The sequence below is a fragment of the Periophthalmus magnuspinnatus genome, chromosome 3 (genome assembly GCF_009829125.3).
Source record: "Periophthalmus magnuspinnatus isolate fPerMag1 chromosome 3, fPerMag1.2.pri, whole genome shotgun sequence".
NCBI classification, from domain to species: domain Eukaryota; kingdom Metazoa; phylum Chordata; class Actinopteri; order Gobiiformes; family Gobiidae; genus Periophthalmus; species Periophthalmus magnuspinnatus.
In genome coordinates, this window is record NC_047128.1 from 29,985,705 (window position 1) to 30,013,595 (window position 27,891).

At 41.5% G+C, this 27,891-nt stretch overlaps 1 protein-coding gene across 3 annotated transcripts in view; it reads right to left on the bottom strand.

Annotated features, from left to right (window-relative positions):
• Positions 1–3,400: 3,400 nt before the first annotated feature.
• The window catches only part of zfhx3b (zinc finger homeobox 3b), a 107,002-nt gene continuing 82,511 nt past the window's right edge, over positions 3,401–27,891 (bottom strand). For 2 of the 3 annotated variants that reach the window (XM_055229049.1, XM_033991719.2), the window contains exons 6-11: positions 23,735–23,842; positions 18,390–18,526; positions 17,372–17,572; positions 15,310–15,433; positions 9,673–15,144; positions 3,401–9,404 (exon numbers count right to left, since the gene is read on the bottom strand). In XM_055229049.1, the coding sequence (XP_055085024.1) occupies positions 7,699–9,404; positions 9,673–15,144; positions 15,310–15,433; positions 17,372–17,572; positions 18,390–18,526; positions 23,735–23,842 (7,748 nt within the window). In that variant the 3' untranslated portion in view covers positions 3,401–7,698. The remainder of the gene's footprint in view (positions 9,405–9,672; positions 15,145–15,309; positions 15,434–17,371; positions 17,573–18,389; positions 18,527–23,734; positions 23,843–27,891) is intronic. The other variant, XM_055229055.1, reaches the window with a different exon arrangement.

The following is a 27,891-nucleotide window of genomic DNA, read 5'->3' on the forward strand; positions in this document are numbered from 1 at the left end:
ATGTCACATTACCACAACACACTAAGGCAGACCATTTTCTCAATCTAAGGAAAATAAAAACTTAGAAGTGAACCTCTTTATAGAAGTAGTGAGAGTAGTATCTTTAGTGAATGTCAGTAGTGTACCCTCCTCCACACACGAGTGGAGCTCTCAGTCTGACCAAACAGTGTCTGGCCTCTGCTCTGCACACACCTGTTCTCCATTATGTGTCCGATTCAGCGCCCCTCCTCAGCGGACCGGTCTGGGAATGGGACTGCTGCTGCTGCTTTCATCTTCCCATCATTATAGCAGCCAGTCAGGGTCAGGGCCCGGGCTGACAGGCACTCCTCCAGCAATACATGCCAACTGATTCTAGTTAGGCCTCAAAGACATGCAACAGTTGGAGAAATATTAATATGAACAAGTCTCAAAGCAATTACTGTATTAACTTTGGATATATGAGATGTGGTCCCTCAAAGCGGTGCTTCTGGACCCGGAGTTTAGACAATTTTAACCTGGAAAGTGTTAATATTAGCCTACATCTTGGTTAACACTAACTAATAGTACAAATCAGGGGTATACTAGCATTAAACCATCCTGTTTTCATGGTAGTATATATGTAAAAAACTGTCAAAAATGGACTAAACCAGAATCAGGACAACCCATGCATGAAAAGGAGAATTCAAATGTGCTAAACTAAACAGAACTGGTTGAATTTATGTCTTAGATTCACTAGAAAAAATACATACTAGCGCAGAAAACCGTACCCCAATTATAAACCACTACTATAGACTTCTGAATCCTTTTGCAGTATTTACTTGTTTTGACACAAATACAAAATCCTCCACATAGTTACCTTCCAGTATCCAAACTCTACAACGTGAATGTTATGTTTACAGGTGCTGTTGGACGTCATGCTGAGTGCTAGCTTTATGCTGTTGTTATATCACTCATAAGCTACTCCACAGAGGGACATTTGCAGACAGATCAAGGCAAACTCTGGTCCTTTCCCACCGGCCTCTCCAAACTGTTCAAGGCATTTAGCAGCGAGAGGCCCGTCTGCGAAACACATTTAGCACAGAGTGGATAGACAAGCCGATGGTTCCAGCCTGACATGCTCCGACCATTATGATTTTGCATATGAGAGCAAAATGAGGTGTGATAATTGATGTCTCATGTAGCACACCTCACGCTCTCACGGCACTATCAACAGCACTTCGGCAAAAACATTCCAGCCCCAGCCTTCTTAATGCATCAGCACATTGAGGTTACAGGGACGACACCAGAAGAAGCACTTTGATGTAAAGTCAAATTATCCAGTATTTCGGCCTGCACAAATGATTTATTAGGACGGAAGAGGAGCAGAGAGGAGGGCAAGCAGGGGATAGACAGGGACAAACACATTCCCTGCACAGACTCTCTTCATTAAGAACGTGTGGGAGGGAGGCCTGTTATTATTCAATTACTGGTGCTGAGGAGCGGCCTAATGCTGCCGCCGACAGGGCCCTGCAGAGCCAGTCCTACACAGCTCCTCTCATGGACTTCATTTCCTTAAACAGAACCAGAAGGAGCGGTGAGGAAGCAGATACCTGATCCTACTGTCAAGAGAAGCACTATGTCCAACCCAGAGGCTGCTATGGTCAGAGGTGTAAAGTACTGCAAATATATACGTTTAAGGTCATGTTTTACTTCTACACTACAGAAACTACAGCATGATTAGTAATATAGAAATATAGATGCTGAATGTTGCAACACGTCTCTGCTGATTCTCTACAGCCTTGTCCTTTTCTCGCTATTAAATCTCATAGTGGTCACAACATTTGAATGAAATCCTACATACAATTTATTAGATATTCAGCCATTAATAAATTGTTGTAAAGTGGGTTGCACACTTACTTCACAACGGTTACGTCTTTGTGGTTTAAAACAAGCTGTCCAGATTCATTGGTGGCTTGAAATCTTTTAACTTTAGGCCTTAATTTAAATGCAAGTGGTACATCCATATGAATTCCTCCCACATCTCTCCATCTTTCTTTGATCCTGGCCCGGCCATCACTTTAGCTGACAGATTAGATTGAATTAGTTTGACCCCTCCTGAAAGCAGTGCTGTAATTTGCCTTTGACATTCATACAGAGACAAGATATGAGGACAAAGATGTGCAGGTGTGGGGGTGGGACATTACCCTGTTCTGTTTGATTCTAGTATTCTCTGTTAGGGGTATTGATTTTGAAGATCACATTTTGTAGACTTTATTTTGTGGTCTAGAGTGATTTACACAATAGTCACAATCATTTAGTGGTGTGATGTCATGTGTGGTGTTTTACACAGCTTTTGCTATTAAAAGCTAAGGTCAGAAAGACATGCTTTAGGCTAAGAGGACAACAGTTTTAGTGAACATGCTGCAGTGGCCCAAAGGCTGAAAACTGATATTAGACCAATGACTCATCAGCCAAAATATTTGGTTCCCTTTGAGCCTGGAGACAATAGTACACTTGGATGATTTTTTAGATCATTTTACAGTAACTCACAACACATTCATGAACATACTTGTATAAGCATATGTAGAGAGTGCATATATGTATTTTAATATGTAACATATGAACAGATCTGTGCTGTTGTCAAAAAGCCGGTTCAGATCAGAACCGCTGTAATTAAATTTAGGCCCACGTTAGTAAGGTGTGGATAGCACCTTCAGGCTAACATAGTGGCTTTTGGTTGCTGTGTTTGACTTGCGAGCTAACCCGATTTCACAGTGTGCACTTGGGGCTGGCCTGTCTCCGTGTGTGCCATCTGGAGCAGACCTGTGGAGGAAACAGCACTGGCCTTTTAATAGATTGAATTAGGGCCCTTTTAATTCATCCTGGATGTGCCCCTGTGTGTTAATTGGCTCAACATGGACAATGACTCTCATGGTTTTTTAAAAAATCTGCTTTGATTTTCTACAGTGCTTTGGGACCCTGTGTAGTGTTTTCATAGGAAACTGGGAAGGGTTGTAATTGATAGAAACCAAATCTTCGACTCACTTTAAGCCACTGCCATATTCATTTAAATGTATTTCATATACACCTATATAATTACATCGTAATATGTATGTATGAAAAACTAAAAGTTCAAATATATTCATGTCACAGGTCAAATATACATATATGGGATTATTATTCTGAATGGTGCCAATTATTAATTCAAGAAAATAGTATAATAGGGGGACTTTACTTACTTACTATTTACTATTTTTAAGTCTGCTCCTTGGAAAGTTGCAAAGCCCCAATACTTACATCAGTGGCATAATAACATTGCTCCGTGGATGAATAAAGTGATAATAGTACATGTACAGATGTAGTGTTTCAGGTGTAAAATCAGACATACAAAAACGAGTCGTGAGCCACCATAGCTTATGCTCATATTTTTTAATGTATCACAATGAGCAAGAAACATACTTGATGAAATATTTTCAAAGGAGTATATTCAATTACCATCTACAATCAACTTAACTAGGACAACAAGGTTCTGTGACAAAAGTTTCTTTAAAAGTCTGAAGTTCCATGTGGTCTGTAATGTTAGTTTCCATGTCATTTGGTACAGTTTGGAAATCTTCATCATATACAGTAACAAAAAAGCTAACAAGACTACAGTATAGAAAAGACATCAAGAACAACATTTTTGGTTTAACTTGCTCTTTTTTGTACATTGCAAGGCTGTTTTTTTCTACCCTCGGGTGGGCTGCCTGGAGCCACAGAGCCATGCTTATGAGGCTCGAAGGAGGAGAAATTCAAGAAAAATAAAATAAACAAAACAAATCAACAAAGCATAAAAAACATTGTGGCACCAGAAGTCACAAAAGGAACAGACAGCTCCATGTAACAGTTTGTCTTTGAAGTTTTGGAGCTAAAAATGGTTGTTTGGTTGTTAGTTTGGTTGTTGTTACATTTTGGTTAATACGCTTTTTAAGTGTAACTGCCCCCCTTTAAAAGTGTGACAGCTTGGAGATGCCGGCCCTCACTCCCTCACTGGGCCTAATACTCTTTGTGTGGGTGAAGCAATGAACGGAGTGAGGACGAGCTGCCGGTAGGACTGAGCAAACAGGTAAACGTGAATGAAAAAAGATGCGCCCCATGTTCGGTAACGCCTGGAGCACGTCCAGCGTCAAAAGAGCACAAGCAGAAAGAGGGAAGAGGCAGCCAGGCATACAGTTCATCTCTGCCATTGGTTAAAGAGTCCATTCCCGAAACAAGAAGGTGGTTTTTAAAGCTGTAGGCGAGCTGTTCTATCAGCTCAGAGTGTCCTCCTGTATCTCCCAAAAACTTCCCAGGGTCCTTTGCACTTCTTCCTTTTAGTCACTTTTCATTCACTTTTTAATCTCAAAAACGTTGTTGTCTTGTTTTAAATATATTTATATCTGTATACATTTTCACAGTGGGCAAAACGATGGCATCTACAGCAAATAGCTTGCCTTATCCTCCCAATAATCACTAACATCAAGTATCCCAATGTACGTTTGTGCCATGTTTCAATATACACTTATGCATGTCAAATAGGGCACAGGTTTTAAATGAATTGTAAGTTTTGTTTCAAACTGCATAAAGCTTTGGCCACATTCAGATTTTCAAATCAAAATGCTCAGTGCTTCAGTCTCCTCATTCTCCTACGGTTACAAATGAGTTTTGGAATATTAACTTTGTGGTTCATCTTGTTTTGGTGTGTAACATACACTAAAATAAAGAAATAAAAAAAACTAAACAAAACATGCACGTTAGCATACAACCTCACACATAGTTCATGTCAAGTGGACACTGCCACATAAGAGCCCAAAAGATTACACATTGGAAACTATTGACAATCACTATGAAGAACTACTCACACCATAAAGTGGCCAGGTCTGATTTAGTTTAAAGCAATTCAAATTAAAGCTAGTGTTAATTTATAATATAAAAGTAATATACAGAAATAAAATAATTCATATAAAATAACATAAAACAAAGGAAATCCACACACACAAGGGATTTAATTACAGTAAGAATATATTATCGGACTGGAAATTCAAGAAAGCTTGTAGACCTAATCTATAGTGACTTTCACAGCATGCTGGAACACCCAATCACATTGCTTGTTACATAAAGACTTTGGAGATTGTGCCGTCAGGAGAATCATATCAGCTATACAAGAATGGCCAAAAAAGTAGTTCTTCACATTTTTAAATATGTCTCGGTTTTAAAAATAAAAACTTTTTTATTCATAGATTTATCAATAATAGGTTAAGGGGGGTTAAGGGCTCTGGAAGAGGAAAAAAATAGGTACACCACTACTATATTTCCATTGCAGTAAGATGGAGTTTGTGACTTCTTTGGACATGAAAAGTAGCCTTAAACGTTCCCAGGGACATCTTCAAAGAACCTTTTCCAGAAATAATGCTTTGGAATGAAGACGTCCCTTTAAGAACCAGTGGCCTGTGTGATACGGAGGTGAGAGAGGGGAGTGGACAAGCACACAGCAGCCTTTCCTTCTGAGATCAGTAACATGGAGACTAACAGAATGAGACTAAACCTAGAGATGCCTCAGTACCAGATGTATTATATACATTTTTGGTAACCACTATTTACTTGCTGTTCAAGTGAGTGACAACCTCGACTGGATGGAGGGGGATCAGCCATGTTTCCATGCCAGCACAATGACACATGGAGGTGATGCAAAGAATTTACACAACAGTTTACAGTCACTTTAAACATGAGAAAAGTAAAAGATTGTGACAGTTCAAAGCAATGAAACAGGTTCAGTCCTTGCTTAAGAAAAAAATCCATAGTGATATTTGGAATGCACTGTTCTTTACAAACTGTATAGATCATTGGCTTTAAACATTGGTCTGTTAAAAAAAAGTCAAAATGTCCTTTGGAACATATATTCACAGTCTTCAAAGTTCCGTTTTTGCAACAAGAAAAAAAGGTGTTGCAGAGGCAAGAAATTGGTTTATTGTTTTAGTTAAAGCTTAGCCAAAAGCAAAATGAGCATGCATCTAGGTATTCTTTTTTCTTTCAAAATTCTACATTAGCAGCAAATGTTTGTCCTTGAAGACCAGACCTTATACATTTTCTTTAAAAAAATGGACATTTGAATGTGACAAAAAGTCAAAGAAAGATTAATAACCTCTATCTTACAAACTGCAATGGCTCTGTAACGGTGCTACTCCACAATGCAAGGACATGGGCCCTTTTTGGTTTTTGGTATTTACGTAAAAAAGCCACCGAACGGCAACTCTAATGCGTACTTCTTTATCTTTAAACGTTATGTTCTCTCCTCTAAAACAGCAACAAATCCTCAAGTATAAAGGAGCCTCTTATCTTTATGCACCAATGGTGAAAGTGTTTAGTCTTTGGATTCTCTTTTGTCTTAAAGCGTGAGAATTATTATTAGTATTCTTTTCATTTTCATTTATGACAACAAAAATGTCCAAATGAAAACAAATACTGTAGCCACACTACATTAAGAAGAAAAGCTGCTTTGTAGTGTATTCCACAAACGCAGATGAACAAACTAAGTGCCAGAGAGGAGCAAGTGAGAGTCAAATAGTGATAAGTGCACAAAGGTAACACATTAAATTAAATAATATATTAGATTTCACCCAGGATCTTTAGGTTGGACCATTCCCAACCAACTAAAGAATTTAAATAATAGACGAATGTCCTGTCTTGTCAGGAGGGGCATCGGGTGAAACTTTCCCAAGAAAATAAAACATATAAATTAATTGTTGCTAATCTAGTCTATTGGAATGACCAAGACAACATCAAATCAGATGTCCTTAATTCGGACAATACAAAAGCTAAATGTACAAAGTTTTTTTTTTCATCCTAGCATTATTTTTAAATTCATTCCCAATGCAACATTGTGTAACACCAAAGTCTACCGTAAATACAGAAGGAGTTTTCATTCATCCAATCTGTCATGTCAGCACTGGTGTCCTTGGGTACAAACGGGATTGCAATTTCACCCATTAAAAAGATTCTTATTGTGGAAAACAGCACATTATTTACCCAATTTGAATGCCCGTAAATCAATGCCTTCTGTAAAATCTTTTGAAATAAAACTTATGCTTAATGGCGGTTCAAAACAAAACATGTAAAACATGAATTACTGTAACTGAAAAAAAAACAGCTGTGAGCTCTTGACCTGAGAATAAAATAGACATTACATTATTCACTTTGCAAGCCATTGGTATCTGAATGCTTAAATAGCAAGATAACTGATAGACTATTCTCCCATACAGTACATACTGGCTTTTGGTGACTGTGCTATTACAGAGAACTTAAAACAAAACAAAGGGACAAACGGCACTCAGATTCTTCCAAAGGGGTTCTTGGGCAATTTGTCGACTTTGAGGCAGTCCACTTACATAATGTACACCTTTTTATCAATACCCAAAACATAACTGCAGCAATCTTTTCTATTCTCATGTGTTAGGATGCATGTATAGTTGGTTTTAACAAAACAATTAAAAGAACAAAAATGAAAACCAGCATGTTGATATGGGAAAACAATCCACTAACATTTACATTTTTGGTTACAAGCTTTGGAATTGCAGTTAGTCTTTACACATCTTTTTCTGAAATTGTTTGTTGTTTGTATACTTAAATGTATTTTAACATTGCTGCTTTTTATGTTTTTCCCATTTGAGATTTTTTTTGTCTTTTTAATTTTTCTTTAAATATTGTCCATCACAGAAAGCTCTTTTACAATCTGATGGAGTCTGTTCCTACACTAGTGAGAGTACTACTACAACTATTACTGTCTTTGACAAAGGTGGGCTGCTGCGGCTCCTCCGCCGGCCGGCCCAGCCTGTCCAGTGACTTCTGACTGCTGTCAGAGTCCGACTCGTCACTAAAGACGTCTGTTGGTATCGAGGTCTGAACTCCTGAGGTGCTCAATGAACTTGAGGTAACCGTTGAAGGTGAGGACACTGGGGGGAATGACGAAGAGGAGGGACTGGCGTTGGGCTTTCCAGCTAAAGCTCTGTTGAAAGGGACCTGGGGCCAGGCTTTCCCAGCGGCTGTGGTGTTGACTGGGCTGGTAGATGAGGAAGAAGAGCACAGCGAAGAGGACACAGGAGAGGTGGACATGGCGGCCGATGTGGTGGGAGGGGGGCTGCTGATGGGGTGAGTGGCAGACTGCGAGGTAGATGCGGTGTTAGGACTGGGGAAGCAGGCTGAAGAGTGAGGTAATAAACTAGTAACGTGCTCTTTGGCATTTCTGACCGATCGCTTGATTGTTCTGTGTTTGTGCAATGCCGATTCCAGGTGTTGACTGAGAGCTTTCTCCCCGTCCAATGTAGTTTCACAAGCCAGGCAGTCGTAGAGACTTCCACCCCCTGAGCCTGTGCCACCAGGGACACGCAGCAACATCTCCTGCAGGTTTGAAACAGCTTGACCAAAAAAACAGTTTGACTTTATGTGGGCAACAGCAGCTTCTTCTTTACTGAAAACTGCTTGACATTTTCGGCACGCAAGTTTATAATGGACTTTAGGGACAATGAACTGATCTAGATGGGGTTCCACGGCTTTGCCATCCACCTCATTCTGCTCGGAAGGGGCTTTGTTATGAGAGCCAGAGGAGGAAGTGCTTTGGGGCTCACCACTCTTTTGCTCTTCATTTTTCACTGGCTCTTTCGCTGAATCTTTCCCCATGATCTGAGAATTGTTTGGGGTTTGGCTTGTCTTGGGTTGCTGGATCTGCTGAAGCTGCCGCTGCTGCTGCTGGAGTGCTTCCTGCAGGCTCTGCTGATATTGCTGGTAGTGCTGCAGCAGGGACCCTGGGGACAGGCCCATCAGGGCTTGGGACAGTGATGGGTTATAGGGGAACAAGCTCTCCATACCATACATTGGTTGTAGGTAGCCCCCTTGGAGGGCTCCAGGGATCTGTGGTGTGTAATAAGGGGAAAAACCAGGCATGAAGTAGGGCAGGAACTGGTTAGTGAGAAGAGCGGTGGGGTCAGTGGCAAGGGCAGCTTGAAGGGCCTGAAGCTGTGCGGGGTCTACCACATACTCCATACCAGGGGTGGGCATAGAAGTGGCAGGAACAGCAGTGTCCGGTTTGTCCTTTTTGGCGCTGGCTGCAGAGGTGGAAGGGGCGGGGGTACTTCCAGTGGATGAAGGAGTCTGGGACTTTTCAGGTTTCTCCTTGGACTTTTCCTTTTCTCTTTGCCTCTCAGCATCACGCTCTTTGGGATGGTCGGCCCGGGACATGGACTGAGTGGAGGAAGAAGAAGAGGTGGTAGTAGAGCTGGAGTGAGACACAGATGTGCTGGTCTGGGCAGGGCTGGGCGAGGTCAAGGACGTAGACGAGGGGGGCTTGTTAGGCAATCCAGACGTCGGGAGACTTGGCGAGGGAACACTGGCACCAGGCATATTCAGAAGGTTCGAAGGTTTAGGAGGAGTTAAAGCTGAAACAAACACAACAACACAAACAGACAGTTAATATTGGACACGAGATTAGAAATAATGTAAATATTTTATGTAGCAGCCTGTATGGATATGTATGGGCTTGTATTTATGTTTAGATTTTGAATTTAAGACTCTCTGACTGACTCTGATTTAATTTGCATTTTAAATGTAATTAATTAATTAATTAAATAAATAAACAGATCACATTTAATAATCATATAAATCATATAAAATAAGAATCATATAAAATAAGAACTAAAAATATACCTGAATTAGACGAATTAAAGCTGGAAAGAGAGGGGCTTCCAACCCCAGGCAACAGGACAGGTGGAATGCCTTGTAGATTTGGATAAGCAGACTGGAGATTCAGCGCTTGCATAGCAGGATTATCAAACATCCCCTGCTGCTGCATGGCCTGCTGCTGAGCCAGTCCTAAAACTTCATTGGCTTTTTTAATACGGTCCATCTCTTGCTGGGCCATAAGTTGGCGGACAGTAGCTGGGTCAAAGTATTCCTTTTCTTTGTCAATCTGACTGCCGATAGTGTCTTTGACTTTAGCAATATGTTGCTGGGAAAAGATGTGGTCACGAACAGAGAGGCGAGCACTGTACTTGACACCACACAAGGTGCACTCTGTCTTGGGCCCCTCATAAGACGTTTGATTTATCCCAAAATGCTTTGCCATGTTGAGCTTTGCCTTTTTCTCCTTGGCACGAGCATTTTGAAACCACACCTGAACCACTCTCTTTGGAAGTCCAATGTCATTGCCAAGCACCTCACACTCCAGCATAGTGGGCGTCCTATAGTCATTAAAGCAAGACTTCAACACTTTAAGCTGGAGGTTTGTCATTTGGGTTCGGAAGCGCTTTTGGCCCGGGCGGTCGGAACCATCAAGGCTCCTGCTGCCAGAGGCTCCAGGGCTGGGGGAGCAGGGATCAGCCAGGCTGGATGTCTCACTGTGGTCAATCATGTTTTCATTCTCATAGTCTTTAGCGTAATAGCTTGCAGGGCTAACCAACCCAGAGGACATGTGATCATCATTTTCAAGCAGAGGAACTGTACCCCCAGACTTAGACAGGTAATCACTACCACTCTGGCTGTGCTTGGCATCAGCACTGTCATTATCTGCATTAGCCTCATCACCAGTTGTTGTGTCAGTGATAGCCGTATTCACAGAGGAGCAGTCGTCATTATCAAGTTTGCTCTGATCAAAGCTTAGGTTGACAGAGGACATAGTGGCATTTTCATAATCTTCCATTCCTTCCACTTTAATAGACGAGGGGCTGAGCAAAGCCCTTGGAGACAGATCCAAGCCCTTGTTCACAGGTGACATGGATGCACCCTGTACATCATTGTTAGCAGAGAGCAACTGCGAAAAGGTTGATGGATCTAAAGCATCCATTTTTGGCATACCGTCTTGGTCAGGTAACATAGCAGAAAGAGCCAGATTATAGCCAGCCCTTTTGGCTTCATGCCAGTGTCGAGACCGAATGTGTGCTTCCAGAGCAGTCTTTGCTTTGAACAGAGCTCTGCAGAAGGGGCACCTGCGGTGAGCTTGGGCAGGCCCCACTGCTCTAAACTGGCCTTTTCTTTCTCTTGCTCTTGTATTCTGAAACCACACTTGAACCACTCTCTTCTTTAATCCCACCTCATGAGCAATGTGGTCAAGCATCTTCCGAGTAGGATTAGAGTCCAATAAATACTTCTGATAAAGGATTTCTAGCTGCTCAGGAGTGATAGTGGTTCGAAGCCTTTTGTCTCTCTGTGGCTCTTCTCCACTGTTTGTGCTGTCATTCTCACCAGGGCTAGTGCCTGCTTTCTCCTCTAACTTCCTCTTGAGAGAATTCATGGTGGAGGTGGGGGTGGAGGGTGAGGTGGCAGAGCTGCTAGGGATCTGTGGCATTGCCCCTGAGAGAAGCTGGCTTGCCAGGAGAGGATTGCTGGGATCAAATAACATGAACGGCATGTCGATTGGGCGGTCAAGGAACTGAGGGTGGATGAACTGGTTTTGCACAGAAAGAAAGTGTAACTGCTGGTGTTCCTGCCAGTGCTCAAAGGAAGGGAAGGCGATCTTACACTGCTCACACTGGTATGGTATTATGTGCTGGGCCAGCTGTTGTGAGGCAGAGGTGAGGTGAGGGTTGAGTCCCATGTGAGAGCTCTGTGAGGGGGCCTGGCTAGTTTGAGAGCCTGAAGGGCCGCACTGTGCTTGTTGTTGAGAGAATGATGGAGATGAGCGCTTCAAAGTTTTGGAGAGATTTTGAATCTTCTCATCTCTTTGAGATCTGTGCTGTGTCTCAGGTTGGGGCTGGTGGACAACTTCTTGCTTGATAGTGGTTTGATTTTCTCTAGGGTCAGATGAGATTTCTGGTAACTGTTTAGGTTTTTCATCAAATAGGTTTGAGGAGGTTGCTGGTGATGTTGCTTCTTTTTCATTGGATGTGAGCTGGGAGAAAGCTGAATTGTTAGGAGGCAGTGGGCATAGGCTTGAAGAGGAGGGCATTGGAGTATGGCAGGATGACCCAGAAGGGGTGTAACAATCATGGGAAAGTTCCATAGAATCCTCATTGTGACTGTCATACTGTCCATCCTCATCCTCATCTTTGTAACATAACTTTTTCTGGTGTTTTATCAAATCAAAAATGCGTTGGAACACCAAACTGCATTTCTTGCATTGGTAGTTTAGGTTAGAGGTGCGGATGTAGCGGTCATTTGTAAGTTCCCGCCTTTCACCCTCTTTTGCACCCTCTCCTTGATTTTCATAATTTTTTCTGGCCTTTTGTCGGGCATTTTGGAACCACACCACAATGACACGTGTGGGAAGGCTCAGGAGGTTAGAAAGCTGTTCAAATTCATCATCTTTTGGATACGCATTGGCATCAAAAAAGTCTTGGAGGACTCTCAGCTGGTAGTCAGTGAATCTTGTTCTGGAAGATCTCTTACTCCCATAATATTCTTGTTTCATTGGCTCAGGAGAAGGTGGTTTTGAGTCAACTTTTGTATCTTCAAGAGTTGTTGTAGGTGGATTGTTAAAGTTATATGGAGAATCTTTGTTACGCTGTCGCTCTTTGAAGAGGGTATTTCTGAACCAATGCTTTATTACTTTTTGTGGCAGGCCAGACTTGTCAGCCATTTCTTTTATCTGGTCCTCATTTGGTGAATTGTTGATGTCAAAATACTGTCGTAGTACTCTAAGTTGATCATCTGTGATACGTGTTCTTGGCCTTTTATTTTGTTGTGCCTGTAACATAGCTGGTGTCAACTGCTGCTGATAAAGCTGGGCTAGGTCTGATGCAAGGCTTGGCTCCACTGAGGGTAACTGTGTCTGCAGCTGACTGGGCAGGGACTGTAGGGACATTGGCTGCATCATTAGGGGAGAAAACAGGGGCAGGTCCATTGGCATTGGGATCTGTGCCATTTGGACGGGTGGTTGGGCTGGAGGTACAGTGGGCGGGGTAAGTGAGGCTGCACTAACAGGAATGTTTGGGGTGGGGGCTCTTTGAGGAGGGGGTGGTGGTGGAGGAGGAGGAGGAGGGGCGGGAGCAGCTGTGGGTTCTGGTGTAGAAGGTCTCAGTGGATACAGTTTGTCATAATGTTCTCTGTACTCCTTAGCAAATCTCTCGAGGGATCGAAAAGGGAAGAAGGACTGATGGATGTGTTCCTGATGGCTCTTCAGAATAAGGATGTTTGAAAAGAGCTTCCCACAAACCTCACATTCCAGTTTCTCCAGGCCCTCCACAGGGTCCACCACTCTTATGATCCCACCTGGACCACTTGGTCCTGTAGTCCCAACTGGCTTCTTCTGGACTTTCTGTTTATTCTCATTGTACTGGATTACTAACTCGAAGCCAAAGTTTTCAAGAAGGGCTTTGGTGGCATTTCCACGAGCATCTGAGGCAATCCTTGGTGGTAGCATGCCTGGGTCATGGTTCATGTTCAGTGCTATGTTCTGAATGTCTTTTTTGTCTTTCATCTTGTTGTCTACAGAGTCTCTGTTAGCATGCTCTTCTTTCTTATCTGAGATGTCCTTGTCTCTCTGAGTGTCTCTGTCTTTGTCATTCTGAGAGCTGGATGCTTTCTGTTTGCTTTCAACTTGCTGGAGGAGAGATGCACTCTGCTGCAGCAGTGCCATTTGCCCCTGAGCCTGCTGCTGAGACTGTTGCTGCTGCTGTTGGAGGTGATGGTGCATGAGTTGCTGCTGTAAACAGCTCTGTTGGGCAGAGTTCTTCAGATCCTCCAACAGAGAGCTGGTAGAGGATCCTGCCAGGCCAAGTGCTGAGCTTGCAAGGCTTATCTCAGGGTTCAGTTGGAATTCTGCTCCAGGGATGTAGAAGGGGAATAAGAGCTGCTGCTGCTGCAGTGGTAGAAGTGCGTCGGTTGTCATTGGGAAGTGCTGCAGTAGTGCCGGGTTGAAGAGCTGGGACTGGAGCAGTGCGGCCTGCTGCTGGAGTTCTTGTTGGAGCTGTGCCTGGGCCTGGGCTTGAGCCTGAGCCAACTGCTGCTGTTGTTGCTGTAACTGTTGCTGCTGGCCTTTGACAGACATCAGATCAGATAATTTAGACTTTTTCACTTCATGGTTGTCAGATAGAGAAGAGTGACTGCTCATAGAGGAGTTCCCTAGACTTTCAAGGCCATGAGTCTGGCTAACATGGTTTCCTCCATGTGCACTGTGGGTAGCATGAGTGGTGGAGGATGTGTGGTTAGTGGAGGTTGATGTTGAGTTACTTGCGGGGCTTGGACTTGGTGTTGAAGTGCTGTTGCTAGACCCTCCACTGGTTAAGTTACTAGCAGATGCAGTACTACCTCCTGCTGCCTCCAGTTTAGCCGCTCTGGCCTTGGTCTGATGCAAGACTGAGCGCATATGTATCTCCAGAGTGGAGCTCTGACTGTATGCCACATTACAGGTGCTGCACTTGAATGGTTTGTTATCAGGGCTGCTAGTGGGCTCAGGCTGGCCTGTGGTGGACTCCTGAAGAGCTCTCTTGACTTTGTGCAGGTGGGAGACTGAGTTGTAGTGAACTAGAAGGATGTTTTTCTGCGTAAAAGACTCTTTGCAAACAGTGCACTTGAAAGGTCGAGATGGATCCAAGAACTTCTCCATGGTAAAGTTGGGACCTTTTCTAAAGGGTAAAGCACGTTTAGGTTCAGATCCAGAATCCTCCTGCAGTGAGCCTGTGTCACTTCCTGTTGGACTTTGTTTTTCCTCTGGATCACTTTCCTCTCCATCTTTGTCATCTTCTCCCAGCATGCTCGGGTCCTCACCAAGAGCTAGCTCACTCATAACCATAAGATCTCCATTCATAAGTAGACCTCCATAGAGCTGTTGTATATCTGCCTCACTCAGTTCAAGATGACTGGTTTCTAGATGTTTCTTTAAGGCTTGTAGTGTCCTAAAGCTCCTCTGGCATAGACAGCACATGGTGGCTGCTCTGATTACATGGTATTGAGAATGGAGTTGCAGTTTCTCCACAGTTTTGAATGCCAGGCTGCACTGGTTACAGCGATACTTGTAGACATGGCGATCTGAGACAGGCAGTTGGGGTCTTTTGTTGTGGACTTCATTAAAGTGAATTTGAAGCGAGTTGGAGGATTTGAACACTTGGTTGCAGCCTTTCTTCCAGCACAAGAATCCAGTAGCATCATCTTTCTCTGATTGCTGGTCCTCTGGGGGTGACTTTTGTGCTTCGACAATTTCTGCTGATAGAGATGAACTCTTCTCAATATCCGGATCTGAGGTTTCTGTGAAAAATAAAACAAAAGAAGGAAATATGGCTTAACATTCAGACATCATTTGACATCACAGATAGATAGATAGATAGACAGATAGATAGATACAGATAGATAGATATAGATATATAGATTGATGAAGGCAAAACCAGTGTATTTGCAAACCATAATACTAACCAGTTTGCTTTTTTATTTCTTCACAGTTGGAGTTGGTTGTTGCATGTGGGGTGCTCTGGGACTCTCTGTCAGGACTTGGTACAGGTATGAACATGCTGGCTGGCAATGCTTCCGAAGCTGTCACCTTAAAAGACAAAGCGCAAAGGAATCCTAGTGTTAATCTTGTGGAATGATGACAAAGTAACATCTTTTTATTTAGAATGATCAAGGGTAAGAGAGGACTCAAAATACTAATGTGATGATGGACAGTTAAATGTGGTCATGTTACAAATTACTGAGCGTTGTGTTTAGAAGCATGGCAGTGCATTACCCTTATTTGTATCAATTGTTTACATATTAGTGCACAAAGAAAAACACTTTATTATTACATTGTGAGATAATAAGGTGCTCAACATTTACAAAACAAACAAAAAAGGTCATTAAAAAGTGGGGTATCTCTGGGCAACTGCCTCATTTGCCAATTAGAGGGAGCAGGCGTCAGATCCCAAGGTCACTTTTAATTTGGACTGACTAATGGGCAAACAGTTCAAAATGGCCATCACCCAGACAGACTCAGAATTAATGAGCCAAAATATTTGGATTATCTCCATTTGAAAAAAAAAAAATGAAAAGGAAACAAAGATAATTCAATGGAGTTAACTAAAAGCACAGATAGTAGCAAGTGATTCACCTAAGATTAAAGGCTTTTGCAAACCATCTTACAGTATATAATGGTGGTGTGACATAGAAAAGAACAATACAGCCTCTATCTACATCCTCTATTATAAAAGGTGCTGGTCTAATACAGTTTATATTACCTCTCCTCTATCGCGGTCTCCTCATAGTACTTCAGTATATTACAACCTCTATAAAAGAAATAAATATTGCCATCTACCATACTAATGTGCGTGCCATTTACTCACTAGATGGAGCTGGGAGATGGCCGGGCAGCAGATAGACCAATGTTTTATTCTGTGATTGTCCAGCAAGCCATTTAGTTTCACGGCACAGACCAGAGCAAAGATTTGCTCGGTGATTTACAAGAAAACAGGGCAAATAAAATGTTATTTCCCTTCAAAGAGCAGTGAGCGTCTCTCTCACTGGGTGCACTGCAGTTGATATAAATCTTAGGTTGTATGGTCTAACACGGGTGTGCACATAATTTAAGGTGGCAGAACTTTGATTGGAAAAATGGGCATTTACGACTATCTCTATTTTAATTCTGATAGAAGTGTTTAATACAGATTTTTTTTAACCTTGTCACAATTAGTTTTCCCTAATTGTAATTCTGTTTTGATTAGAAGTCTGCTGATCTGAGACATGAAAGTAATGTCAAGTGTATTAATACATGAACAAGAGGATAAGACGTGCTCATCTTCAAACCATTTAAACACAAAACAGAGTTCACCTCTTTAATGACTGTGATTACAAGAAAGGTGAAAGAAGCCTCTGATGATGGGCACATTAAGACAATGAAAAGAAAAAAAAGAAAAATCTTAAAAGGCACAATCATCTCTGCTGAGCCAATGGGATTGCCTGCAGCCATTTTACAATTAACAACATTCTTTGTTTGATAAAGAAAATAATGTTTGCAATTTAAAGGGTGTCTGGCAAAAATCACAAGGACTTTAATAGCTTAGTGAGCTCTCTGCTGGGGGAGGCCTGATTAAAACTGAGTGAGTCATCCTCATAGACCCCCATAGTGCTCCCTGATCTGACCTTTTTAATAGATTCTATAGGAAGCAAATTACAGAAAATATACTGGACTAAAATAGATGCAACATACATAATAGTGGCATAGGTCAAATTAGATTCTAAATAAATTATTTCATTATTATGGTGCTATATATATTTTGTGAGTTATTTTTCAAGTAATCTTAAAACTCTTTGTACAACCATAATTTCGGAAACAATTCTTGACTATTGATTATGAAGAACATTTGCAGTTATTATTATATTTTTTTGTACTAACAACAAATAATTTATCTCATGGAAAACTTGAGTGAATAGTGTACAGTTGTTACAAAGGCCTAACATGACATCTTTTCAAACAGCTGATCAGAGTGGCATTAGAGGGACTTACTGTGGATACGAGCTTGTCCACACAGTCGGGGGCCACGCTGTGCAGGTGAGTGAGGTGGAACTGCAGGTGGACCTTATTGTTGAGCATGTCCTGGCATAGGGGGCAACGCAGCATGGGCTGGACCGAGTGCTGCGTCATCACGTGCATCCTCAGCCGGTTCAAGTCTGTGTTGGTGAACTTACAGTAGGGGCACTGGTACATCTGAGGGAAAAGGATTCAAATTAAAATGGGAAACATGTACAGTCATTTTTACCTTGTTACCTGTGCACTTAACTCAGTAGTATTGTGTGATCACTACAGCTGTTTCTACTATTACTATCCACTATCACTGTCAACCTGAGGCGCTATTTACACAGGCCAGTTAGTTAGGTTTAGTAATCACTTAAATGTAAAGTAATTACATAAACAACAAATCCCATAGCAACAATATTGTGCTAAAGTTGGAATGGACTGATCTGAGTGTATTTGGTAGATAATGTGTTTATATGTAGGCAGAATGTATCAAAATCAGAGCACTGTTGGTAATGTTCAATTATTATTATTAAGCTGTAGTTTTACAACATAATTTTCCTATAAAATCAACCGTATCTAATCTAATCTAATCTCTAACCTCACTGTGCTACAGAGCAGCTATAGATGTGCGAGGGGGAGCGGCCCCTATAACCTGAGCGGACACATCCCTATGATCACAGACGTGTGTGTTAGTGTGAACCGACAAGTCCTGGCACCCACTTCAAAGTGCTCTCATCTGTCAAATACCATCTTCATTTTCTACCTTATACACAATTAGAAACTCCACAGCTAAAAAATATAAATAAGACATAAATCTCTACTTAATATTAAAAGTAAGGAGCCTAACTAGAAATAATTAGCTGTATTTTTTACTCTAAAGTTTTGAGATTTCTAATGAGACCTTGGTAATTGAGGATAAGATAACCTTTAGCAAGAATCGGCTAATCAAAAGGGTTTGATCTAAAGTCATCAGTTTAATTATGCATCTCTCTCCTTGATTCCTCACCTGCTCCGAAGCGCTCTTCTCGGCTGTCCTGGGACGCTTGGTGGAGAAGGGGCTCTCGGAGGTCTCGGGCTGAGAAGAGGGCCTTTTGGAGAGGACCGGGGACTCCGACTGGCGCCGCTCAAAAGGGCCGGACACAGCTAGAACACGTGCACAGAGACATTGGCAAAGATCAGCACTGGCAGCATGGGAGCAGCTCAATCAATAACACTGTGGATAAAGCACATCGCAACGTCTTCTTTAAATGTGATACAAGTGTGTTTAATAAGACAAAATGTGTGCTGCAAAACTGGGCTGAGGATCACATGAGGCTTTGGAGCTTCTCTCATACAACTCAAAAGACTTCTAATGATAATATTAGTCTACCTCAGGGGGCAGTTTTGGGTTTCACGCTACAATAACATAGTTTTAGTTGAGTTCTTAAACGTGAGACTTATATTGATGTACTGCTAAGCTAGCTACACATTTGAACACAGATAAGACTGTGTGGTGTCAAAGTTGACATTCCCTTTTGGCTTTTTTGTACTAGTGAAATAGATACAAAAATGTGAATTTAAATAAATGGGAAAGATAACACACAGAAGATTATGCTTTGTCCTTGTGTATATATATATATATATATATATATATATATATATATATATATATATATATATATATATATATATATATATATGCGCACATACATACATATAGATAGATGGATAGATAGATATACACTTTGTCCCCAACTGAGAGAACTCACAATGAAACTTAAGGAGATGTCCTGCCTGAGCCCTAACAAGACCATAAAGAGTTACATTTGGCCCGATTTGTACAGTCCTAAAAGGGCAAATTGAGAACAGAGGGCAATGTAGCGCAGAGAGGGGCAGTGGTAGGGGGTCAGGTTAAGAAGGGCTGACCATGTTCCTGCTGGAGACATTAAAACGTCACCTCCAATCAGCAGCGGGCCATTTGAACTGATTACCCAGTGGGAGACCAGGCTGTGGACGGAGACACAGGGATCAGCCAGGGAGGCCCTATTAGGTCCAGTCACACTCAATCCCATTAAACATATCCGCCAATAAACACAGGCAATGTTAAGCAAAAGGAACCTCCCATTCTCTGACATTAACCTCTCAGTCACTGCACTGTCTCACCACTCTACAGCATCACCTCTGTCCACCAGTACAAAAAAAATCACCAGAGGAACTCCAACCTGGTGCACAACACTTCTACAATAACATGGAAACTATATTCTACAATAACATGCAAACTATTCATAAACAAATTATAGCAATACTATGCAGTACTTTCAAACTATTTTCTGAGAGGTTATGCATCATATTTAGCCTATAGCCTGTACATACTTTATGCTATCAAAATTATTATATAGCACTAGAGAGGCTAAAAAGGTTTGTCTTTCTATTAACCTACACTTAACTGTAAGAACAGCTAGTATGTGGTGTGTGAGACAGACGAGGGGGTGAAGAAACACTGTACTAGTTCTTGTCACAGTAAATTAGGGCTTCACAAATCTGGCTCTGATCTGCTCTCTTTAAATCCTGTATGCAACATGCAGTTAGGTCCTGTTTGAGACAGTATAATTATAGTATAGTATAGTATGTATAATATTGATACCTTTCAGGTACCTCCATAGACACACATGTAGAAGACTTCATTAATGAAACAAAAAACTGACTACTAATACTGACAAGTTACAATTATTACAGTTAAACTATGGAAACAACACATTCATGCCACAATAATATGTGTAAATGTTATATAATCAATGGGTTATATAGGTTGTGTTGTGTTTAAAGTGAACTTTGAAGTTACATAAATAAGTTTACATAGAAACAAGTGTAATTTCTACCAAAGCCTGCAATCCTGTCCAAAGCATATGATTACAGTCAAATCTTCATCCATACCAAGTGAGCACAAATTGAGCCAAGTGTTTACGACTCATTTGGGCAATTATTAATTCATGGCCCTTTTCCGTAAACCAGAGGCATTTGTGCCGCTGTGTCCCGTAAGTGAATTGGACTTTGGCACCTTGTCTTTCCCCTCAGAGCCAGACAGTATCATTAAAGGAATTATTATCAGTATAAGCATTCACAATGTTTGGCAGACTTGACAGACTGACAGAAAACAGTTCTACTTTCAATTTTGAAAACAGACTTTTATCCATGTAAATTATTACTTTTTACTTTTTTTCTTTTAGCATTTAGTGCGTTTGAGGTATCTTGGATCCTACGATGTGACCACCTCTACAGGTAAAAAAGCGTTGTTTGCCATTTGTCAGAAGCAGATTATTTTTGAGATGACAGAACAACAGGACAATGGTGTTCACCTTTGCAGGAGACACAGTGTCTTATCCAATAAACACCTCTAGGCAAAACTCATAAACATGAGCTTTCAGGAACTGGCTCACAACAAGGACAATTTATGAGCCATTATCTTCAAAGACAAAAGGAATTAGAATTTGAGGAATGACAAGCACTAAAAGGACGTGATATGGAAATAAAACCCTCACAGTGCTGTTCTGTTGTGTTGTGTGAGGGTTGTTGTATCTTCATACTTGAAAATTTACATGCATTTAAACAGCAAATCAATAAAAAGAAATCAAAAAGGCAGTGCCTCCCAGACTAAAGCTTAAACTTGAACCGCCGTAGCAGTTTGTGCCTGCGCACAGCTGAGCCGCACAGTGGAGAGCAGTGAAAAGTGAGTGCATTGTAATGCCACTGTGCTCCATCTAGGGGATGCTAATCAGCATGTTTATTAAGCAGACTAAATGGAACGGTGGCAGCATGCTGCCCTCTCACTTCTCTTCAGCACACAGCACCACTGTCCTGTCCAAGGGACCAAAACACTCGGGCCAAACTCAGCCCTGAACAATGCAGGTTTTCTCTCCATAATTATCAGACCTACGCGTAGCTTACTAATCCAAAGAGGTTCCATTCTTAGCACTCCCTTTCTCCACAGACCCTCCGTACACTAATCTGCTGCATAAATACAAGCTGTTTTAATGAAGGCTGGTCCGCTCCAGTGCTGCTCTTGTGCCTGTGCTGTCTCAGCGAGGTGAAGAACTTATGAGCAGGGGCTTATGCTCTCTGTTCATACATATTTAATAGACAGCATTAAAATGACCCTTTGAATTACTAATATGAGAAATGATCTGGCTTTTTACACACAAAATTGTATTTTTATCTCCAGGGTTATATACATTTAACATTTCCTTTAAGAACCTCAGAAATAGTCTTAAAACATCCATGTCTTCGCATGGAGGTGTGTGACTTTTATAATGTTAAAATTACACACACACATACGTATATGTAGCCATTATTCTCAGGATAAATAAAAAGCCAGGTATAATGAAGGCATCTCTCAGGAGATGACATGCCAAATACATATGCATTTTACAAAGACTTGTGATGTAGCTCTAAATGATTTTAATGAATAGTGAGGAGGAGCAGAACAAGAAAGAGAAAACAAGATTGACAGTGGCTTTAAAAGGGAGGCAGCCTTTTCTTCTTGTTCTCTCGTGCCGTCTGCTGACAGTGACTGTCATTTGTAAAGGAACAATGTTGTGCTCTGTTCCAACACTAACATGACAACCATGAGAAAAATACTTCAGTACTTCTAATGATGGACTTTAGAGACATCTCCCCCTCAGACTGTGCACCACTCACACATAATAGGTCCACGCATGTACACTGCTCCAACATGCTCTAACTGTGTGTCAGACACAACCAAATGAGGGGTCCACTCGCCACTACATTGTCTTCTGGCATATTTACATAATGATTTTTATTCCATTTTTAAGACCATTGTTATTATGAATGAGAAAAAGTTTGCTGCAGAGGACCTTCCATTACACTCCAGCTGTCGAGCTTTCGCTGACAGCACAGCCTTGAACCCAGCAGCCCAACCTCCACAGCACCTTTTCACTGACATCAAACACAACCTCAGACCCGCTCCCTAATGCACATGCTATTTTTAACTAAGCGTTTCTAATAAGCTGCTGGGAAGCTGTAAATTTTTCATATGCAGCACATATTTCCTTTGTGGAAACACAGAAACACACTTATTTGGTGATTAGCGACTGACAGAGGGGAGGAAAGGAACTGAATATGCTTGTATCAAATTGCATGCCTTTCAAAAAGGAGGAATCCTAATGCGAGGAGTCGTCTTCCTGTGCACCACAGGTATGAGTGAATTATTAATCGGCCAGCTCATTTTAATGCTTTTTAAAGTGCTTTATTTTGATGTGCTAAAACATACTTTTAGCCATATTCAGTCAGGCATGCATATCATTATTTCTTCCATCAAAGAAGAGTGTCGCCCTTTCAAAGAGCACAAACAACTCAGCCTCATTTAAAATAGAAGTTCGGATATCAAAGACATTTTACAAAGGCACGGCTTCAAACACTGTGATGAAGTTTTTCCCCTGCACTTTATAAAAAACTTAGGTATGCAAAAGGTCTAAATTGTTTTCCAGCTTTTAACCTGACTAGTGTAAATCAAAACATCCTGCAGTAGCACAAGAAGTTAGACAAGTGAAAAGCATCTATCCAGGCCTGTTACTGTTCAGTGTCATTATTAGCAGAAATCACTTCTATTGAATCAGACATGTCTAACTGAAGGCTTTGTTTTTATAACAGCAACACACCAAAGGAAACTGTGCATGAAACCATATTTACAGTCACACAACAGCTCAATACTCACAAGCTACATCCTAAAAAAAACCCTCAATTTTTTCTCTGATTTAAAAGCTGTACTCTTCACTTTTGTTTGAAAATATAGAACATATCATCATCATATTGTATGCAAATTTTAGTTTGTTGTTTTAATTATTGTCATTACTGTGTCAGCATTACAATGCATAAACAGAATGCACACTTCTTCCAAAATGACCTCAATCACAGTTCTAAACAACTTTACCTGAAGTTCTTGCTTTTTTAAATAGCACATGTTTCAGAAAGTCTCAATGTCTGATTGGTTCCCTGGACGTTGCTCAGGCCTAAACCCGCCCCCTTTCTTCTTACCCAACCCCTTTAACAGTACCACCTCCCTCTTTACCTGATGGAGTATACTGGGTGATACAGGGAGATTTAGCATCATTATCATGCTGTAAAACTTAAAAATAAAAAAAAACAAAAAAACAAACAAACACAGGCCTCTTGACTATTCTGAATAAATAATAAATGAAAAAGTCCAAACTTGCCAAATTTTTGAATACTATAAAGCATAACCCATAATAATTTTAAAATGTGTAATGTAGTTTTGACAAATGGCCTATGTTTGATTGTCCTTGTAGTTACAGTGAAGAGGCTCCTCAAATAGTGAGTGTTGAAATTGGGCCTTACCTGTCCCTTTGGTGAGCTCCTTGTCCCCCCCACTTTCTCTCTCTTTGGTTTGGTCCTCCTGGTCTGTGGTGGTCTCACTAGCAGCCTCCACATCCTCGCTCAGTTCTCCTGAAGGGGGAGGGAGGATGGGATATGTAAATCACCACGCCATCAGAATTGGTGGAAGCACTTAAAGGGACGGTAGCATTTTTTTTTTTCTATAGGAGCTGCACACAATTACATTTGCTGACACACAGTTGCAAGCCTAGCAGACACAAAGGTTCGAACCTGTTTTCAGCCTATGCATGTTCTGTACTGTCTGAGAGGTTATTTAACAAGAACACCAAAATCATGTTCATTTTACTTTTTTATTCATTTACTTTATTAAAGAAATAAAAAGACAAAGTGGTCTGTGTGGTGTATGGGAAAATAATTGCATGAGTGTTATCTTTCAGCAGAAGACCTTTTAGTAGACAGTCCACCTCCCTCTTCTCCTGAATACAAATACACACATAGATTACTGTCCCTTGCAATCTGCTAGGTTACTTACCAATACAAGGCTCATTTCACCTCTTCCATCCTAGCATCACGCAAAAGCATAAATATTTAAAGGTCTGCCCGAGCGCCATTCATTTTACTCTTATGCCAAGTCGAAGCCCGAAATCCCTTGTAACCGCCCTAAAAGCCTCCGCTCAATATATCAGGCCATTTAGCCGCATCGAAGTCCAAACAATGGATATTCGATAACACTATTTGTAACTAACACACAGGAGGAAAAGATAGCAAAACAGATAATAAAAAGGGCATCAATCTTGTTTATTCCTCTCCAGTGCCCCCTGAACATCTCCTCTGCCTGTTAAGTTTGTTTAAAAGGTAGTGGGGACTTGCATCTGATGGCATTGATTTGACAACAGTAAACTAGGCTGCGGTCAATAGGCTCCTATCAGTTATTACACAAGTCAGCTAATTCTCCGCAAATGTACTTAAATGCTCTTTTGAAAACGCTTTCACGCTCAGGCCGTTATTGATATATTGACAATGCTACAACAGCTACTGAAATGCCCTGTTCAAGAATTCAGCCCTGTAGACATCACACAGCTCCCCACATGCACAGCCACAGCCAAAACCACCTTTTATGATGCTACATTATCCTTACTGTTTATACTGTCACTTATGAATATAGCACGCACGCTAGACTACACTCACACAGGGCTAGAACATGTGCACTTCCTTATGTGGCGTACTATATAAGATGCGATTATAGATTCGTGTTTGCTTCATGGAGGTTATTTATTAGGTCAGGATAAAAATATATTTCAAAATGTGCAAAAGTAGAAGGCACGAAGGAGGTTATGTTAAAATACATGTGCTGAAATTGTATGCTATTATTCCAGATTATTGGTTAATACACTATGAGGTAAATTAGAAGCGCTGGAATAGCAACAGTGTAATACTGACAGTAAATATTAAAAATGCAAAATGGTAGTAAACAAAGCTTTGGAAGAAATAAAAAATACTATGAAGACTGCAATCCCTTTAACATTTCGCTTCGCAAATCTGAAAAGTAACTGCATATTAAACGGTTTGATATACCCGTTCCAGATCCAACAATCTCATGTGAAACTAAAAGTAGAAACAAAAAGGCCGACTGGCTTCAAGTCAAAAACTGTAATGTTCTCTGGATTTCACCCACAGAAATACACTGGATTCTTTTTTTTTATTTTTAACTGTGTTTCTGGTAAGTTTCCAAGGCAACACATAAATTCCATCCGGCGCTTGTGGAGCAGATCTTAAACGCGAGCAGAAAGCAGAGATCTGTAGCCACGTCCCCAAATCCCATCTAACTCTTGCCTTCATAAATCTCCCCCCAACTCCAAGCATTAGGAGCCTGTACAGCTGCATAGGTGCTCAGATTACAAAATAATCCCTAGGTAAATTTTTTCACCTTTAAAATGGGGCAGGGTGTCACTTCTTAGTTATGTGACACTTGTAGTGAGACTAATTCCCCACCTACGCCTTAACACACCATGTTTTAAGCACACGACGCCTTTTGTGCTCAAATATGACTGTGATAGGCAGCTAGCGTTCGAATGCTATCTGGGTTTACTCGCACCCTCCTCTCCTATATGCACCGTCTTCCCAATGTGTATTTTATTTAGACATTAAATCAACCAGTGACACTTTGAGCACACACATCTACAAATACAATCCATAATTTATGCAGAGATTCAGAGGTTTAATTCACAGAGAAGCATTACATCTTAAAGTGGCAAATAGCTTTGCCTATTTCTCATCTCATCTTCAGCAGCATTACAGAATGATTAAAGCAGGACTGGGCATAATTAATGAAAGGTCATGAGTGGCCTAAGAGTAAGGATGTGAATGGAGGAGATGCTTCAAACCTCGCTGTAGATTAACTCTGGAGCAGATGAGAAGAAGCACTCAGAGCTATCGCAGCGGGGACATTTCCTACCCAAATGTAAAGGACAATAGCCTGAAGGTTGTCTTCTAATTAATTGTCTTCATTAACCATCCTAATACAATGATATGAAACAGTTCCATTAATCTAATCATGCAAGCTGGGTAAGCCCGCTGTCGACACAGAGATTAGCCTCATCTGTTCTGGAGCGGGCTACATTTCAGCTTTGCACTGCCACTCACTCATTGCTCCCACAGACAGACACAGCGGCATCCCCTTCTGCGCGCCCGAGAGAGTGCAGATACATCATACCACCCATAGGTGTCACTCTATACAAGCTGGGAACAGAGCGAGTCCTCACATGCATTAATGAGGTGAGGAGGGAAGGGGGCCGGAGCAGCAACAGACAGAAACACGCCAGGGGAAGAGGAGAGGGGGGTAGAGAGAAAGAAATATGTGCAGATGACAAAAGCAGATGCTATGCAAGAGGCGTCCGGTGAAGATGAGAGACTGAAAATGGCGAGATTACCTTCAGATGAGGAGAAGAGAGAGCGGCCCGGCGTTTCCCCTGAAGAGCAGTGATTACACTAATGCTAATCAGACTGACAAGCACAAACGGCCTGATAAATAATTGATGGTAACCACTGCACTTTCCAGTACTGCCTTTCCCAGACTGTAGAGAGGAGCAAGTAATAATAGTCACTCTAGATATCTTTCACAAGGTCAGGCTCCTCCTCCGTGCTCTGGCCTCAGCAGAATACAAGCTATGATGATAACTACCTTTCTCACAAAAAAAAAAAAGTAAAAAAGAATTTAAGTCGTCCTACCTGAGAGAGGCTCCCGTGCTCCTCAAAGTGCAGTGACAGGCTGCATGCCCTATATGATACTGTATTAAACAACATGATCTTGTCTATCCAGAAGTCCTGGGCATGTGGACAGTACTGACTCCCTCTCTTCCTGCTCAAGTGCCTGCCTCTCCTCAGCTGTGTGCTATAGGGCTGTGTGCCTAAGCTCTCATTACCCTCATTATGATTATTAAAGCTGTTGTTATCATTTTAACCAGGTGTCAACTGGAAATCACACAACGGTGCCCCTCTACTTCTACCCCAGCTTCCTCTCAGTGTCGGATGAAAAGCAATCTTATTTCACACTTCACAGACTCCTATCTGCTTTTTTTTTTTCAAAATCTGCCCCTCCCATCATGCCTTGCACCCCTTCCTTATATCAAAGTTGGCCTGACTCCGGACTAGAGGGTGCAAAATGAAAGTGACAGGAGTGTACCGCGGGACAATGAGACACAGGACTCACGCTGGGGGGCTTTCAAGCATTATCCCCTGCTCATATCAGCACCTCTCTGCCCCATATGCAAGATGACCAGCCCCCCTCCCCTGCACCTATCCCACTCCCTCTCTTAATAGCCCCCAACACCGCACATATTCACAAGTCACCCCTCCCTGCCATGTCCTCGCGAGCTACCTCTAATAAAACCACAAAACTGAGAAAAACATGGCCACAGTGGAGCCAGAGACAAGAGGGACTTTAGCCAATGAACAACCAATAAACCGCAATAGAGCTATACCGGCCACTGCACTTAAAGACTGGGTTAACATGTGGTAATAATTTCAAATGTCTTACATAGATATATAGTACTGTGCAGAAGTTGTGGAACTAAGAACAAATAATAGTACATTAGGTACAAAAATCTGTAAAAAAAAAAAATAAAATAAAGTGTACAAGTCAGTAGCAACGAGTCATTTAA